Source organism: Capra hircus, chromosome 11, assembly GCF_001704415.2.
Source record: "Capra hircus breed San Clemente chromosome 11, ASM170441v1, whole genome shotgun sequence".
Classification (NCBI taxonomy): domain Eukaryota; kingdom Metazoa; phylum Chordata; class Mammalia; order Artiodactyla; family Bovidae; genus Capra; species Capra hircus.
Genome location: NC_030818.1, coordinates 37,334,034 through 37,351,696, shown reverse-complemented (window position 1 = coordinate 37,351,696; position 17,663 = coordinate 37,334,034). Strand labels below are relative to the sequence as shown.

The window sequence follows — 17,663 nt, the reverse complement described above, 5'->3', positions numbered from 1 at the left end:
GGACAGTGTTGAATATAAGTTGAAAGAGGAATATCCTAGCCTGGTTCTTGGCCTTAGGGGAAATGCTTTCAGTCTTTCATCATTAAGTATGATGTTAGTTGTGGGTTTTTTGTAGATAACATTTATCAGCTTGAGGACATTCCTTCCATTCCTATTGCTAGTTTGTATTTTTATAATGAAAAGGGTCTTAGATATTGTCATATGCTTCTTTGTTGTCATCATGTGGGGTTTTGTCCTTAATTCTTTTAATATGGTGTATTATTGATGGGTTTTCATATGTTGAAACCAGCCTTGTATTCCTGTGATAAATACCACTTGGCCATGGTGAAGTGAAAGTGAAGTGGCTCAGTCGTGTCTGACTCTTTGAGACCCCATGGACTGTAGCCTACCAGGCTCCTTTGTCCATGGGATTTTCCAGGCAGTAGCACTGGAATGGATTGCCACTTCCTTCTCCTGGGGATCTTCCAGACCCAGGGATTGAACCAGGTCTCCCGCATTGTAGACAGACGCTTTACCGTCTAAGCCACCAGGGAAGTCCATTGGCCATGGTATGTAACCCTTTTTATGTGTTGCTAGATTCAGATTGCTCGTACTTTGTTGAGGATTATTATATCTGTATTCATAAGGAATCTTGGTCTGTAGTTTTCTTGTCATGTGTCTGCCTGATTTTGGTGTCAGGGTTGAACAAACATCTAAATTAACTAATGGATATAACGCATACATTTCTTGATGGATATTAGAAGCAGTAATATTTGAATATATTTCTCAGGAAGGAAAGGATTTTGAAAAAATTTTATGACTCCCTCCATTGAGAATCACCAATACCAGATAAACTTCATCTTTCAAAGTTTTTTCATTAGAACCAATTTAAGGAGTCTGTGAAACTGGAAATACTGGTGAATATCAATTAAAATTATACCCCTCTTTGCTAGAAATTGTATTTTTTTAATCCTTGCAGCTTCACTAACAATCTGTTAAATTCCTTTACAAAAAAAGATTGAAACCCTTCTGTACTTTGCACAATGACATGATGACCATGCGGGCTGCTTCTCAGACCTTCCTATAGGGTATGTTACTTTTGGCTTATGCTTGCCTGTCAGTACCTAGCTGTCGTGTCTCTTGACTCTTCTGCCCTTTGTTCCTCCTCATCACCAGGGCATCTCTGGGACTTATTTCCACATGACTCTCATCGTATCTGCTTTGAGAACTCTTACATCACTCTTTGGATATTTTCACACAGTATATATAGACTTGCAGACAAGATCTTCAGAGCTCTTCCATTTCTTCAAAAGACCTCATTTTTAGGAACCATTTGATAGGTAGAAAGGACGTGGTAGGTTACAGTTTACTGTACTTGCCTGCAGTTAGGTTTATCTTAGGCAGCAGTCACTGAATATCACTGGATCATACACATGAGTGTCCTCGTATCATGAGCTTAGGGGAAATTGGCTTGATTCAGCCCAAAGCACCAGAACTTTAACTATGAACTGTATGTAAATATTAGTATTAAGCTATCAGGGAGGGTATTTTCTTCCCAGTAGGAAAGCCTACTGGGAGAACCACATTTGTTATAAGATTCTGTAGTGGTATGAAACAGGAATAGAAAGGGTGCTTTTTTGGTAAATATAGTAGTAATTCATGCTTCCCTCAAAAAGGGACAATTTCAGGTGGTGTAAAAGGAAATGAAGCAAATTAAGTTCATAACAGTTCAACCCAGAGATAAAAACTGTTAACTAGATAGCCTTTCAGACTTCATAGTTACGTATTTTTAATAAAAGTCTGAGCCTTTAATTTGGCATCATGCGTGAAGAGGGTGAGTTTTATCAGTGGAAGCCTGTGTTAAAAATTCAAGTGCACCACTTATTAAATGATCTGGGTCTCGCTTTTCTTGTCTGAAAGCCTGTCTCATATAGAGTTTTAATAATTGAAAGAGATAATGTCTATAGACAGTATTTGGTCTGAGTGCCCAGTAAATGCTGACTCAGTAAATAAAGGGATATGTGGAGATAGTAGATCGGCAACGCGAAAGACATTTCTTAGGTGTAAAAAGTCTGTAGCTTTTCAGTCTTTTTCTCTTTTTAGCTCCTCTCTTGCTGTTGTCATAATGGCATAGTTTATAATGGCTTGAAACATTATAGGAATGTGAGTTTGTTTTCCTAAATCTTTAATAATGTTTGACCAAAAGGAATGTTCACTTCAAAAAACCGATATAAATAAAAATATTTAAGCTTCTCACCCCCTAGTAAATCTAGATCAAAAAAGAAAGCAGATATTTAAAATTTTTATCCCGCACAAACAATAGAACATAAAGTCTGACTAATTTGGACGCTGATTGGGAATTTGAATGCAGGACTGACGCGTATCTTTGTACTAACTGTGAATCCTGTTAGTTTCTGTGAGTCTACAGGAAGCAGAGCCTCATCCAAAGTTATACAGTGCTGAGGATGTGGGTACCAGGGTGTGGGTTTCTAGAGTCCCTGTTCCTGGTACTTCTTTACACCACAGCCATCTATACAGCAATCAGAGACTACTTATAAATAATTCTTATCTAGTCATTGAAACTGTTCAGAGAGTAACTCTTGTTTTATTATATAACTTGATTTGACGTTAATACATGTTGTAAATACCTCTAAGTCTTTTTAATGATGGTAAAAAATAGTGAGGATATCTGCGTTTATCTTTTATTAGCAACAGTGATATTGAGGGTTAATAAATGTTCTGGCAGATGTTTTTACAAAGGAAGAGTTTCTCTTTTTCATATAAAAATAGATTTGGGGTGTTTACTTGCTCATTCATCTAGGTTATCAACTTGTATTTGCTCTGTAATGATGAAAACTTGAGTATGTTTTAAAATCCTTTTCCGGGTGATTTATAAAGTGACATGTTTGTGATATAACACAGCAATGTGTGCTAAGTTACTTTGGTCATGCGCAACTCTTTTCACCCCTATGGACCATAGCCCACTAAGCTCCTCTGTCCATGGGATTCTCCAGACAAGAATACTAGAGTGAATTGTTGTGCCCTCCTCCAGGAGATCTCCCAACCCAGGGGTGGAACCCAAGTCTCTTACATCTCCTGCATTGGTGGGTGGGTTCTTTACCACTAGTGCCATCTGGAAAACACGAGGCTGACATTTTCTTTTTCTCTGTGTATTTATTATTTAAAAATCTGAATAAGAAGGTGATAATGATTATGGTGGCATTTATAATAATAAAAATAATAGCTTTGACATTTATTAAGACATTTATTTTATGCTGTATACTATATTAAATGCATTCTATTCATTATCTTACTGATGAAGAATTTTGTTAATTCATTATCTCACTTAATCCTTACAACATCTCAGTGAAATCGGTAATGATCTCAGTAAAGTCATTCCTATTTGTATACATATTTTATAGAGGAAGAAGGTGAAGTGTAGAGTGATTTAATGACTTGCTTGAAGTCACATAACTAGTATGTTATGGAACCAGTGTTTGAGTCTAGGTGATTCGACTCCGGAGTCTTAAGTGCTTTGTCTGTGTAAGCTCCTGTTGTGTCTGTCTTAGGTAAGCTGCTGTTGTGGGGCACAGGGGGAGCCTCCAGGAAAGAATGTTACCAAAGGCTAACTTTGTTACTGCTCTCCCTACCCTCTTGCTGAAAGAAAGAAAACTGCACTGGTTATTAGAATTGTTGCTAGCAGAGACTTACAGTGAGCCCTGTCCCTGCAGGTTTTCTAGATGCCTACCCGTTCTTCAAGACTCAGCTTGATATCTGTCTCTTTCACAAAGTCTTTTAAAATTTCCTCCAGTCTTTTTCCTTTTCTAAATTCTCACAATGGTATGGTATTTGTTTTAAAATTTACTGATACTCTTTTTATGTGTCTTATCATCTTTCTAGAATGATAGTGTTTTAGAGTTGGAGAAGGCAATGGCACCCCACTCCAGTACTCTTGCCTGGAAAATCCCATGGATGGAGGAGCCTGGTGGGCTGCAGTCCATGGGGGTCTAAGAGTCGGACACAGCTGAGCGATTTCACTTTCACTTTTCACTTTCATGCATTGGAGAAGGAAATGGCAACCCACTCCAGTGTTCTTGCCTGGAGACTCCCAGGGACGGAGGAGCCTGGTGGGCTGCCGTCCATGGGGTCGCACAGAGTCGGACACGACTGAGCGTCTTAGCAGCAGAGTGGACAGGGCTTAAAGAAAAATCCATGGCCCCATTTTCAGCTTTTAAAATTCACTCTAGTAGGTTGAGTTGTTTTTGTTTTTTAACAGTATCAGCTCAATAAGTGTTTGCTGAATGTGAGAAAGCCGTTAGCACTGCTATTACTCAGTGTTTGTTATTCATGGTACAGGTGCCCCATTTCAAGTTCTGATCAGGTCGCAGCTGTGCTAGTATATTGGCGTAGTCGTAGAGACTAGTTGGATAACATAACTGATGTGGGTGTTTTAGGCAGAGTTGGAGTGAACTCGAAATAGAGAAACTTTAATAAATAGTTGAAATAAGAGTTTGAAAACAAAGCTGTAAATCATATATAGGATGTTAAATTAATAGCGTTCAAATCAGATTATATTTAGGAGGGTGGAATAAATGTTCCTTAAACATAATAACTGTTGAACCCCTGGTATGTGCAGCACACTTATGGGCATTTAAAATATCTTAATCAGTACTCATATGATATTCACTAATAGGAATTTAGGGCTTCATAAAAGTATCTAAATTTTGTAGTTTGTATACATAAATTTTCCCACAAAAGTACCCTTAACACTAAAGGAAGTTCAAACACATTAGAGGACCTGGGGATCAAGACTGAAGTAGCCCCTAGATGTGATTTTTCTTTCTTGCCTCCTTCGTCTTAAAAATTAACTATTTAAAAATGTACTCAAGAGTATATCCATATTTATTTTACTATAAGAACGCTCCCTGATCCCAACTGTCCACAATCCAGAAAGGGATGAGCTATGTTTAGCCTGTGAGTTGCAGAGCTCTTGGGCCTCCTGCAGAGGAGGGTTATACATAATTATGTTCTCCTTGGGTTGTACATAACCTGATCCTGAGACCACAGGCCCCTGGTAATTCAATCCCCACAGTGGCCTGTGACCATGGGCCAAGAGCAGGCTTGCTAGGTTAGGCTTTGTCTGACTCCTTACTATTAATAAACATTATATAATAGTGTAACATGTTTCCTTCTTTGACACCTAAAGTTTTATGGCATTGCATTTACCTGTTCCTAGAGGAAAATAGCTTTCTGGGTAGTGTAAAGGCTGTTTCCCTCTGTTATTAACTTTGTAGGAAATGTTTGTTTCAGTGATAGCCAGGTTAGGTTATCGTTTTGTGAAGTTTCTCAGAGAACTCTTAAAAGCAGAGCCGTGAAACTCACCTGTTTAGTTTTTAGTAAAGTTTTCATTTCTTAGCATGTTTTGAGTTAGTAGTTTTTCTGTGTTATTTTTTTCTGTTATTTGAATATATATACATATATATATACTTAAGGCCATTTTACTTTTGTAGGTAAATAAAAATATGGCAGATAAAAATGGGTAAGGTAATGTTCTAATTTTGGATCTCTTCTTTTTACATCTTCAGTTGTTGACCTCCTCTACTGGAGAGACATTAAGAAGACTGGAGTGGTGTTTGGTGCCAGCTTATTCCTGCTGCTCTCACTGACAGTATTCAGCATTGTGAGTGTAACGGCCTACATTGCCTTGGCCCTGCTCTCTGTGACTATCAGCTTTAGGATATATAAGGGTGTGATCCAGGCTATCCAGAAATCTGATGAAGGACACCCATTCAGGTGAGATGTCTGGAAAACAAGGCACATGTTCGCAGCACTGCAAACAGTCTCAGTATTGACTGAGACTAATTTCTGCTACTTGTAGAGTTACAGGCATGCTTTTTTTTTTAACTGCTAGAAGAAAATTGCAAATTTTTGCTAAAAAGCTATACCAAAAGCATCTGCTTTTGAGATTTCCTAATGGTCATTTCATAGGCTCCTGATGGAAAAGCCTGGGTTTATGTATCATTAGCCATAGCCTAACTCCACTACATGTTAGTAATATTTACTTATTAGAAGTAGGTGTTGGTTACCTAATTTTACTTTTAAGGAAGCTGTGTCTTTTTCACATGTTTGGGATTGGTGAGAGTTGTATTTTCTTAATTGATTACTTTTTAGGCTATCTGATATTATGCTTTTCCATTGTGCTTCCTCACTCTGTCTGTGTCTTTTCTTACCATTCCTTCCTACTCTGTTTAGTTTCTCCTCCTTCCCTAAGGCATTACTTTTATTATCCTTTGGAGAACTTTATTTCACCATTTTCTTGTCTGTAAATTATCATCTTCTTACCTTATTTTGACAAGTACACTAGCATTATATCTCTGGTTGCTAATGGGGTGGACACACCTCAGCTTGGATCTTCTGATCTCACTTCACACTCAGCACGTTCCCCACCCTCATCCCCTCCTTTAAAACCTGAGATAAGTATAATTCACATACTGTAGAATTCAGTGGTTTTCCATATATTCATGGAATTGCACAACCATCACCATCTCATTCCAGATATTTTCGTTATACTCAAAAGACATTTTGTATCTATAGCTGCTCCCCACCTGGCCCCTGACAGCCACTAAATTTTCATATTTTTAAATGAGTCTTCTATCTCAGACTTAACACCAGTTTCTATCACTTAACACCCCTGTTGTCCTAATTTCAGGTTCCCAGTTTTCATGAGACTCTTTGAGACTAGACATTACTACATTTTACAGAGGAAACAAACTGTGAATTCAGTAATATGAAATTGCAGTTTCAAAATAGCAGTTATATCATGCCACAAATTGTAAAGGAGTATGATTTTTAATTAGTTAAACTGAAATATATAAAAATGTTGTCAGGTCAACAATTCTAAATTATTATAAATTTTACATATTGTTTGATTTAACGAAGACTTTTAAAAGAAACTAATAAAACATTATCATTAGCTCAAAGGTCTTTTATAGTCATAAAGTAAATTCAGCTAACATGCCAATTTAACCGCCTTTTGGACAGTTTTCCAAGTTCTCCAGTCACGTTAGTAAAGTTAATGTCATATAGTTGATATGTAATACCTGTGGTCTCTGGGAAAGAGTGACAACTGTGCTGCCATTGCAGTAACAGCACATAAATGCCAGGTGAATGAATGTAAATATCTTCTGGTGCGTGCCTTTGGGCCTCAGCAGGAGCAAAAGCAGTGGTACAGAGAAACAGAATATAGCTCAAGTCATATCAGCCACTTCTCTATATTTCTTAAAACTGCATTAATAAACTTTTGCTGGTTTAAGGGTTAGGTGTGAATGTTTGACCATTTTTAACTTGATAATAATGACTTACTATTTGTTGGCCGATAAATAATGATGGACTGGGAAGCCTGGCATGCTGCAGTCCATGGGATCACAAAGAGCTGGACCTGACTGAGTGACTGAACTGAACTGAAATAATTAGACATTGTACTAATAAAGATAATGTTCTAGTCCTTGACAGTTTATACTGTAGTAGGAAAAAATGTACAAGTATACACGTCTATATTTCAGGATGGATATGATAATTACTGTAAGAATAATACAAAAGAAAGCATTATTTGAGTTACATAGTAGGGTGGGGGAGAGGCTTTCATGTATGGGTGGGATTTGAGGTGGTGCTGACTGACTTGGGTGTGCTGTCGCCAGAGGTGAGAGGAGGGCGCTGTGGATGGGGAGAAGAGCATAAGGGACAAAGCCTCCCAGGAAGGTTAAGAACGTTTGATGAATAGCTCAGTTTTGAACTACAGCAGAGTAGTGAGAAAGAAGATTGGAAACATTCAGGGTTGGAAAGTCAGAATCATAGAATGTTTGAGTTTGAATGGATTCAGGAAGTCTGTTTCTCTAATTTTGTAGAGTTGGAACCATGACCCAGAGAATTTACGTGCCTTTGCAAGGTTAAATACCTAGGTGGTATCAGGTCTTCTGATTCCTACCTGAGTTCAGCCTGAATAGCACTATCTAGTATAGCTCAAAAAAAAAAAAAAAAAAAAAAAAAAGGGAACCCAAATAAATCCACTTGAATTATAGTGATGGTATAGTGGCTAAAAACAAGGAGATATATTTGGGCGTATTGCAGGAGTAAAACTAGGGGACAAGGAATCACTAGAGAGGACTGTAATTTCCAGTGTGACTAGTGTCCACAGACGTGGGGAGTTTTTGAGAGGGACTGGATAAGGAGCTGCTTCCAACAGATAAGAGAGAATAGCACTTCTGATTGCTCCAAGATGTTTGAAACAATAATGAAACAATTCCTGCTGACTTGGCTATTTTTCCCCATTACAGTTGTCTTCTTAAACTTGACAGTTCCAGCTATTTCACTATAGATTGGAGCACCTGATTGAACAGTCCGGGGCTTGATTTATTGGTGTTTTCATTCCAGTATTCTTGCCTGGAAAATCCCATGGACGGAGGAACCTGGTAGGCTACACAGTCCATGGGGTCGCAAAGAGTCAGACCTGACTGATCGACTTCACTTTAAAGTCCCTTCACTTTAGGGACTTACCTTCCTCTAAAGATTAGGCGAAGAGAGTATAGTTATTTGGAAGTGAGTAGGATCTTTGTTAGGAAAAGTTGATAACATTTTGTCTACCTGAAAAAAACAAATCCGCAATAATAACTACATTAATTGAGTGCTTCTTTGTCCTTGATTGTGTTAATAAGCAATTTACTCATTGAAATCTCAAGATAATCTCTGTTGTATAAATGAGGAAACTGATTTAAAGGGATGACTAAATAACTTCTAAAGTTACACAGCCAGGTAAGTGGCAGAGCTTAACATTCAAGCTCAGATAGGTCTGACTTCAAAGGATATGCTTGTTTTCTATACCTGCCTTATCAATCAAACACCCTATGCTTGGTGAGTTTTACATTGTGCTTATTATTTAGAAGGAGTACGCTTCTATAGTAAAATATTTTATTAATGTGCTCCTTTATGGATATCTACTTGCCAATTGATTGACATTTGTAAAAAATCATTCCAGTCAGTGACAGTTAAGATGTGTCTTCTTTTCTAGGGCATATTTGGAATCTGAAGTTGCTATATCTGAGGAGTTGGTTCAGAAGTACAGTAATTCTGCTCTTGGTCATGTGAACTGCACAATAAAAGAACTCAGACGCCTCTTCTTAGTTGATGATTTAGTTGATTCTCTGAAGGTAAGTTTATTTGCTTTCCACTTTTTGACATACCCAGAATTTAACATTGGAGTTAAGAGAGTAAAACTCTGTTTTCTATGTTAAAGTAAATGATAAAGATATAATGAAATCATTACTGTAAACTTCTGTTCTGAAATTCAGAATCAAATAAAGTATTTAAGATGGAGGAAAGTCAATTCCTTTTTAAAGGACAATGTTATAAATTCTAAGTTTTGGAAATCATAAAGATTAAAAGTGAGAATTTTGGCTGTAAAAATAAAGATTATCTACTAGCGACTTTGCTTTCACTTTTCACTTTCATGCATTGGAGAAGGAAATGGCAACCCACTCCAGTGTTCTTCCCTGGAGAATCCCAGGGATGGCGGAGCCTGGTGGGCTGCCGTCTATGGGGTCGCACAGAGTCAGACACGACTGAAGCGACTTAGCAGCAGTAGCAGCAGTAGATTTAATGCCAAATATTATTTCATCTGGTTTGACTTTTAGAGTCTGGCACTTAATTTCTTAGCTTGTGTGTAATTCATATATACATATAAGCTATTTCATATCCCTACACTTTTTTCAAATGTTTTCTTGAAAAGTGTTAATATTCTGAAACACTTCAACTAATCATCAGTTGGTAATCTTTGGAATTTAGTTTTTGGATCTTGCTGCTGCTGCTAAGTCTCACCTTGTAAGTAAGCTTGCCAGAGTTCAGACTGATTCTAAATGAGCACTAAATTGGTCACATAATGTGAACCCCAAGAACTGGGACTACAGTACTTTTCCTTTGTGTAGAACCTACTGTCTGTGTTTTGTGTATTACTGCCTGTGACTTAAGACAGACTTGTTTCCTATCTAAGCGTGGGTAGAAATGTACTATGGTAGTAATTACCACAATTTCTCTTTTCCAAGAGACACGTACAAGTTTGCAATTTGTTGTGCAAACCAAGGATGTCATAGCAATAGGACGATTGGGCCTTTAGATTTGGCAAAATAGTTTCTGTAGTGGTCAGAATAGGCTTAAATGCTCAAAGTGCTTTTAACGTGTGTCTTAGCCTTAGTAGGCCAGTAATGGACATTATTTTCAGCTGTATGCTTCTCTCAGTTTATTAAGACTTGGAACCTCAGTTACTAATAACATTAATGGTAAAAAATTGAGTTTCCTTTTATTATTTATTATCTCTTTTGTGTAGAGTGCTTGCATTTAGTGACCCATTCTGTAGTAGTGCTTTAAAATAATCTGATGTCAGTCTGTAAATAAAGAGATCATGGTTATATCACTGGGATCTTTGATTAGTATCAAGAGGAAACAAATAATATTTGGGAGCAAATCAAATTCAACCTTGTACTCATGGGTCCTGGAAGAAACCAGTTTCTATTCATTGAAGTGGTATTTGCAGTGAATAGCTTGACTGCTGGGGGTAGAACATGTTTGAAAAATTATTGAGGGGAATGCACTAGTGTAGTTTCAAATGAAGGGTTTTGTAGGTAGGAGTTGATTGAAAGGAACACTAAATAGTGACGTGGAGGTTCAAACAGCGTAGGGCCATCTCTGAATTGGGCAGTCAAAAATCGTTGAGGGGGAGCAGAGGGCTTTGAACAAAGGCATCATGGAGCTGGATTGAGGAGTCTTTTTTTTTATACTTATAAATAAAAACTGCAACAGATATAAACTAAAAGTCCTCATGTTTGCACTGTGTAACAGTGAAGGCAGTTATGCATGTCTAACGTTTTTCTTAAGAGGCATTCTTGAAGAAATCTGTTTAAAACAAAACAAATTGATCTGGGAATGACTCATTCATTGTTTTCTAGAGCTTCAAGTTTCCCCTGTCCTTAATCAGTTGAAATCTTATTCTTTCAGAGTTTATTGTCATCTACACACAGCTCTCAGTTATGTAGGTGTGGAAATATTTGCAAAGGCTAGGGAAGTGAGAAAATACTACAGGAGGACTGATTAAATACTTGAGAAAACCTTTAAAATCTGATTTGCACAGATATTTGAGAGTAAAAGGAAATTTTATTAATAAATACTTTTATGAGATAATTTATTTTTGCTGTTAAATCTCATTTTAAAAATTTCCTTTGAAAATTACCTTGGGTTTTTTGGGTTTTTTAAATGAGGAAGCTAACGTAAATGAAAGAATCTGAACTTGGTAAATTCTTGTCTTTAGTGATTTTGCTAATTTGAAGGTAATAGGAAGTGGCATATAATGAGATAGGTTACTTTTTGGAACACTTAAATTTTATGAAATTATCTTTTATTTTAAAAATATTGTTTTTTAATATTGGGGGGAAAAAAAGCAGTTGAATTAGGAGCCTAGTTTACTACTGCTTCTCCTTAAGGATTAGGAAAGAGAAAACGTCCTTGAATGCTTTTCCAAAGTAGTGTTTTTTTGGCAAGCCCAGAGCTCAAGGAAAGCTGCTTGGTGACTTCTGCTGAGGCAAATTCATTCAGGGCTCCAAATAACATTTGTATTAATACTCTGAATGATCCTTGCATTTAGGTCTCAAAATCTGTTGAGGCAAGGAATAAAGCAGGGTTTCTGTCTTATTCTTGCAATACAAAGCCCTCTGATAATATACATGGAGGGTCTTCCTTGATAAACTTCGTGGTTCTGCTGTACATGGGGTACAGTTAAACCTTTTCTTACATCATTGTGTATGGGTAGTATAGATTCCACTTGTTTTCACTGAATCAGGGAACTACAGAAACACAGGATACTTGCTTAATATGTCTTACTGAGAAAAGCTGAGGAAAACAAAGCACTTTTATCTCTCTTTGAAATGACTTAATAGTATTCCTTTTCTAGAGGAAGTTCCTTGAGTGTTTGCCACTCGCACCTCCATAGTTTTTATTCATATAGAGAGCATTTTTTAAAAGATTATTTTCCTTCCGACTTATTTACCCTTTGCATTTTAGCCACAGCAGTTGGTGGGAGAATCATATTCTTCCTCCCTAAAGCGAGTAAAAATGTTTTTTCAGATCTTTTTTTTCTTTCTCTTCCTCAGTGTAAAGGAAAAATCAATTTGCTCTGTTAAATTGATTGTATTTCCTTTTATTCAGATTTTGAATTTGGAAAGTTTGCTAATAGCCCCTGTCTCTGCAGTTCCCAAATGAATTTTTCTTGTTAAATAACAGAGTTTTTAAAAAATTTATAAGAACCAGCTTTTGATTGGGATTACTTTTATTTTATATCGTTCATAGCTAGGAAAATGGACACCACATTAATTTTAAGAAAATACAGAAGGAAGTAGTCTCATTTATAATTTTTTTCATTTAGAAAATAGACATTGTATTAAGCTCTGTGGCTTATTTAAAATAATAGCTGTTTAAAATTTGAAAGAAGTTTCTCTATACATCACTATCTTTGTGTTTCATGCCCTCAAATTTATATAATCTACATTTCTAGATTCTGGGTCCTAATTACCACTACATCTATTTGAAACCTTCTTCCTCAGAAATTACAAAATTTAGAGTTATTATTCTTAGCATGTGAAATTTTTCTTATCCTTTCTTACTGTGATATTTTTGGAAGTATGTGAGGGGGCCTGGCTATTCTATAGGTTATTCTGAAGAAATAACCAAACCCCAAGGTTCATCAGGCCTGTTGGAAAAGATCTGACATGAGACGGTGGTTATCAGTGTGCCTGGTCTAGATCTCCCTTTTGGTGGTTGACCTGGACAAATAAAAATAAGACACATGCTGCGGATTTCTCCTTTTAAATTCTTGTGTACAGTTGACCCTTAACCAGTGTGGGGATTAGGAGCACTGACCCCCCCACCCCCTCCGCACACACAGTTGACAGTCTGTGTGCAGTTTACAGCTGGCTCTCCACAGCCCCAGTTCCTCCTTATCCAAGGCCCCTGTGTCTGCGGTTCCTCTGGTACCCCTGGCTCCAAATTCACAGGTTTAAACAATTGAGGATCCCGTAGTATTTACCACTGAAAAAACTGTGCTGACAAGTGGACCTGTGTAGTTCACACTCCTGTGTTCAGAGGTCAGCTGTAATTGCTGCATTTCTTTTGTTCCCTTGCAGTTAACTGCAGGCTTCTAAATCTTAGAAAAGAGTTCAGGTGTCCCTAGATTGAGAAACAGTCCATTTGCCAAAAGACTAATTCCAGTCAAATATTATGGGCAAAATCATTGACAAAATATTTCTAATTCCATTCAGTAGCATTTATTTCAAACATTAGTATAAAATTTTACCACAGGCAAATGTTTTGATCAATCCTCAGAATTTGTTGTAAAGTGGGTTTGTTACATGGAATGCCAGACATAAGGTAAGGGGAAGAGAATTAATGGAAAAGGAGGTAGAGGAGGAGGGTCCTCTAATAAAAGTAAGCTGTCAAAGCTGTGTAAGTGCCCTTTTCTTGGAGAGCCTCATGTGTATTACCTTATTAGTTTCTGAGAAGTCCAAAGGAGGCTGGATAACTTGATTTAACCTAGTGATATTTGTCAACCTTGTTTAAATAACACCCATTACTACCAGAACCATAGTATAAGATGGTTGAACAAATTTAAACCACCTGGTTAAGGTTTAATTCTGTTCTGTGACTGACCTTCTGTGTAAGGGGTCTTTAGATGGGGGCTCTTATTTTAAAACAATGGTTCTCAGTCTTGGCTGCACATTACAATCACTGGAAGCTACACAATTTAATGATACTTGGGAGGGGGAAGAGGTGGGAGTCCCATTCCCTGAAATTGTGATCTAACTTTTCTAAGGACACTGCTTGGATAGTCACTGCTTTTAAAAGTTGTGGTTTAAGCTGTATGTAACCCTGGGCTATAGTTTTCTTCCCACCCTCTTCATTAGAAAAGTATGTGAAGGTCTCCACTGGGCTCAGCTTCACTAGGGAGTTCTGCCTTTTGAAACCTCAGATCCCAAGTCTAGTACTTTCAATTCAGTTCACTCGCTCAGTTGTGTCCAACTCTTTGTGACCCCATGGACTGAGCACGCCAGGCTTCCCTGTCCATCACCAGCTCCCAGAGCTTGTTCAAACTCATGTCCATCGAGTCAGTGATGCCATCCAACCATCTCATCATCTGTCAGCCCCTTCTCCTGCCTTCAATCTTTCCCAGCATCAGGGTCTTTTCAAATGGGTCAGGTCTTCGCATCATCAGGTGGCTAAAGTATTGGAGGTTCAGCATCAGTCCTTCCAATGAATATTCAGGACTGATTTCTTCTAGGGTTGATTGGTTTGATTTCCTTGCTGTCTTAAGGGACTCTGAAGAGTCTTCTCCAACACCACAGTTCAAAAGCATCAATTCTTTGGCACTCAGTTTTCTTTATAGTTCAACTCTTGCATCCATACCTGACTACTGGAAAAGCCATAGCTTTGACTAGATAGACCTTTGTCTGCAAAGTAGCATCTCTGCTTTTTAATATGCTGTCTAGGTTGGTCATCACTTTTCTTTCAAGGAGCAAGTGTCTTTTAATTTCCTAGCTGCAGTCGCCATCTGCAGTGATGCTGGAGCCCAAGAAAATAAAGTCTTTCACTGCTTCCATTGTTTCCCATGTTTTTTGCCATGAAGTGTTGGGGCCAGATGCCATGATCTTAGTTATTTGAATGTTGAGTTTTAAGCCAACTTTTTCACTCTCCTCTTTCACTTTCATCAAGAGGCTTTTTAGTTCTTCTTCACTTTCTGCCATAAGGGTGGTGTCATCTGCATATCTGAGGTTATTGTTATTTCTCCCGGCAATCTTGATTCCAACTTGTGCTTCTTCCAGCCCAGCATTTCACATGATGTACTCTGCATATAAGTTACATAAGCAGGGTGACAATGTACAGCCTTGATGTATTCCTTTCCCAATTTGAAATCAGTCTGTTGTTCCATGTCCAGTTCTAATTGTTGCTTCTTGACCATACATATTTCTCAGGAGGCAGGTCAGGTGGTCTGGTAATCGCATCTTTTCAAGAATTTTCCACAGTTTGTTGTGATCCACACAGACAAAGGCTTTAGCGTAGTCAATGAAGCAGATGTTTTTCTGGAGTTCTCTTGCTTTTTCTATGAGCCAGTGGATGTTGGTAATTTGATCTCTGGTTCTTCTGCCCTTTCTAAATCCAGCTTGAACATTTGGAAGTTCTCAGTTCATGTACTGTTGAGGCCTTGCTTGGAGAATTTTGAGCATTACTTTGCTAGCGTGTGAGATGAGTGCAATTGTGCGGTAGTTTGAACATTCTTTGGTGTTGCCTTTCTTTGGGATTGGAATGAAAACAGACCTTTTCCAGTCCTGTGGCCACTTCTGAGTTTTCCAAATTTGCTGGCATATCGAGTGCAGCACTTTCACAGCATCATCTTTTAGGATTTGAAATAGCTGGAATTCCATCGCTTCCACTAGCTTTGTGTGTAATGATGCTTCCTAAGGCCCACTTGACTTCATACTCCAGGGTGTCTGGCTCTAGGTGAGTGATCACACCATCGTGGTTATCTGGGTCATTAAGGTCTTTTTTGTATAGTTCTGTGTATTCTTGCCACCTCTTCTTAATACCTTCTGCTTCTGTTAGGTCCATACCATTTCTGTTCTTACCAGATACTAAGACCAGGTGTTTTAGGCAGAGGTTCTTATTTTTCTGTCACATGACTTTGCATGATAAACACTGGATTCTTTATGAAAGTAGACTTTCAGGTAAAATATATGTTAAAATTTTAATAAAATGTCTAGCTATATTTGTCTGAACATCAGGTAACCATAATGTTCCAGAATTCTGTCTGAAATCTGAAAATGAGAAAAAAGGCCTGAATTCCAGAAATAGGTGACCCAAAAGAACATTAAATATAGCCCTCAGGCTCTTAGGCATTTATTAACATACACACTTTGACAGTTTCCTTTCTGGTTCCTTTGGCTCGCAGAAAATTTAGATAGGAAATGAGCTTGTGAAAATGTGATTAGTAATGAATGAGGCTGAAGATAGCAAAAGTCAAATGATTTTCATTGTTTCAAACTGCAGAAAAAGTTTGAAAATGTGAATTGCCAAAGTAATTTCTGAAATTGTCATGCACCCTCTCCCCATTTTCCTTAAAATGCCTCCCCACCCCATAGAGACATCATCAAATCAAATCTACAGAGCTTTTCAGTGAGGTATACATGTGATACACACTGAATTGAATTCCCTATACCCCAGACAAAAGACAAGACATGGCCTTTGCCCTTTTCCAGTAAGTATTACTAGACCTTCACTGTGCTTTGCCCCCGCTTTCCTCCTGTCTCATTACTGCTAAAGAGACATGAGCCTTTGACTTCCTCAGTTAGTATATATTGGCTGCAGTGTTGCCAAGTGTTTGCCATGGAATAGCACAGAATTTGTAGGTTTAAAGTATTCATTGGACTTTTCCCTGCTTCTTTATAACAGCATGTACATTCATGACCGTTAATAAATGGAGGAGGGCATGGCAACCCACTCCAGTATTCTTGCTGAAGAATCCCATGGACAGAGGAGCCTGGCGGGCTACGGCCCATAGGGTTGCACAGAGTCAGACATTACTAAAGCAACTTAGCACACATGTACTCTGTAAGTGGCTTTACTCTATAGCAGAGCAGAGATTCTGGAGTCAGATGAACCTACAATTACTGTCACCTCTGGTTTGGCAACTTGCTCTCATCTTTCTGTATCTTGTTTTTTTCTTTTATGGGGATAATAACAGTATTTAACTTTTGGGGTTATGATGAAGTTAACTGAGAAATTTGTTAGTTGCTGTTATTACATAATAAGTTTCAGTAATTGTGCAATTGTTTGATGTTAGCTCTTAAGTCCTTTCTCTTCTGATGGAGTCCTCTCTGGAAACCCTTACCCAGTATTTTTGTTTGGGGCCCTGAAGTGTTAAATTTTCTCCAGACTTAGCTGCAACATTTGTAAATTCTGTGATAGCACATAAAAATGTGAATTTCTGGATTTCTCTCCTAAAATGGGGAAACATGGCGGCACTGGCCTGGAACGTTTGCTTGTGGAGCTGGATTGCAGGTGCTTCTTGAGAGGTAAAAGGCACATATCTGCCGTGGTCCTCACCGAGACTCCCTCGTGCATTTGTGTCACTGGCCTGCCCCCACAGAGGTCTGAAGCCTCCCTCCATTTCTCTCTGCACCTGGATCATCGGGCTTTTAGAACATGTCCTGCAAGAGGCAGATCTAATGACATCTGAACCCCCTACATCACCTTGGTGTGAAGACTTGGGCTTCTCTTTTTTTATGGATTTAGAGTGCAGCCTTGTCAGTGACTTTATGACCAGATTAGGACTTACGTTTAGCTTGTGTGTTAGTTTCTGAATTTTGTCATGGTAAGGGTATCTTTATTGCTAAAGCAATTTCTCCTAAAATGTAGGTCGACCCTTCTCTTTCTGACTTGGTGGATGGAGATGGATGAAAATAACTGTTGCTCTATGGTAAACTTGCTCAAGTGCAGGAGTTATATTTAGCTTTTGCAATAGGAGTCTGTAGAACTATGTGAGAGGGAAAGGGCTTGCTAACTGGAGTCACACTTCAAACCCTTCTACCAGAGGTTCC

The 17,663-nt window shown here is 38.1% G+C and overlaps 1 protein-coding gene across 4 annotated transcripts in view; it reads left to right on the top strand.

The window, feature by feature from the left end:
• Window positions 1-17,663, top strand: part of RTN4 (reticulon 4) — a 74,342-nt gene that overhangs the window by 52,210 nt on the left and 4,469 nt on the right. For all 4 annotated transcript variants that reach the window (XM_018055253.1, XM_018055252.1, XM_018055254.1 and 1 more), the window contains 2 exons: window positions 5,565-5,772; window positions 9,044-9,182. In XM_018055253.1, the coding sequence (XP_017910742.1) occupies window positions 5,565-5,772; window positions 9,044-9,182 (347 nt within the window). The remainder of the gene's footprint in view (window positions 1-5,564; window positions 5,773-9,043; window positions 9,183-17,663) is intronic.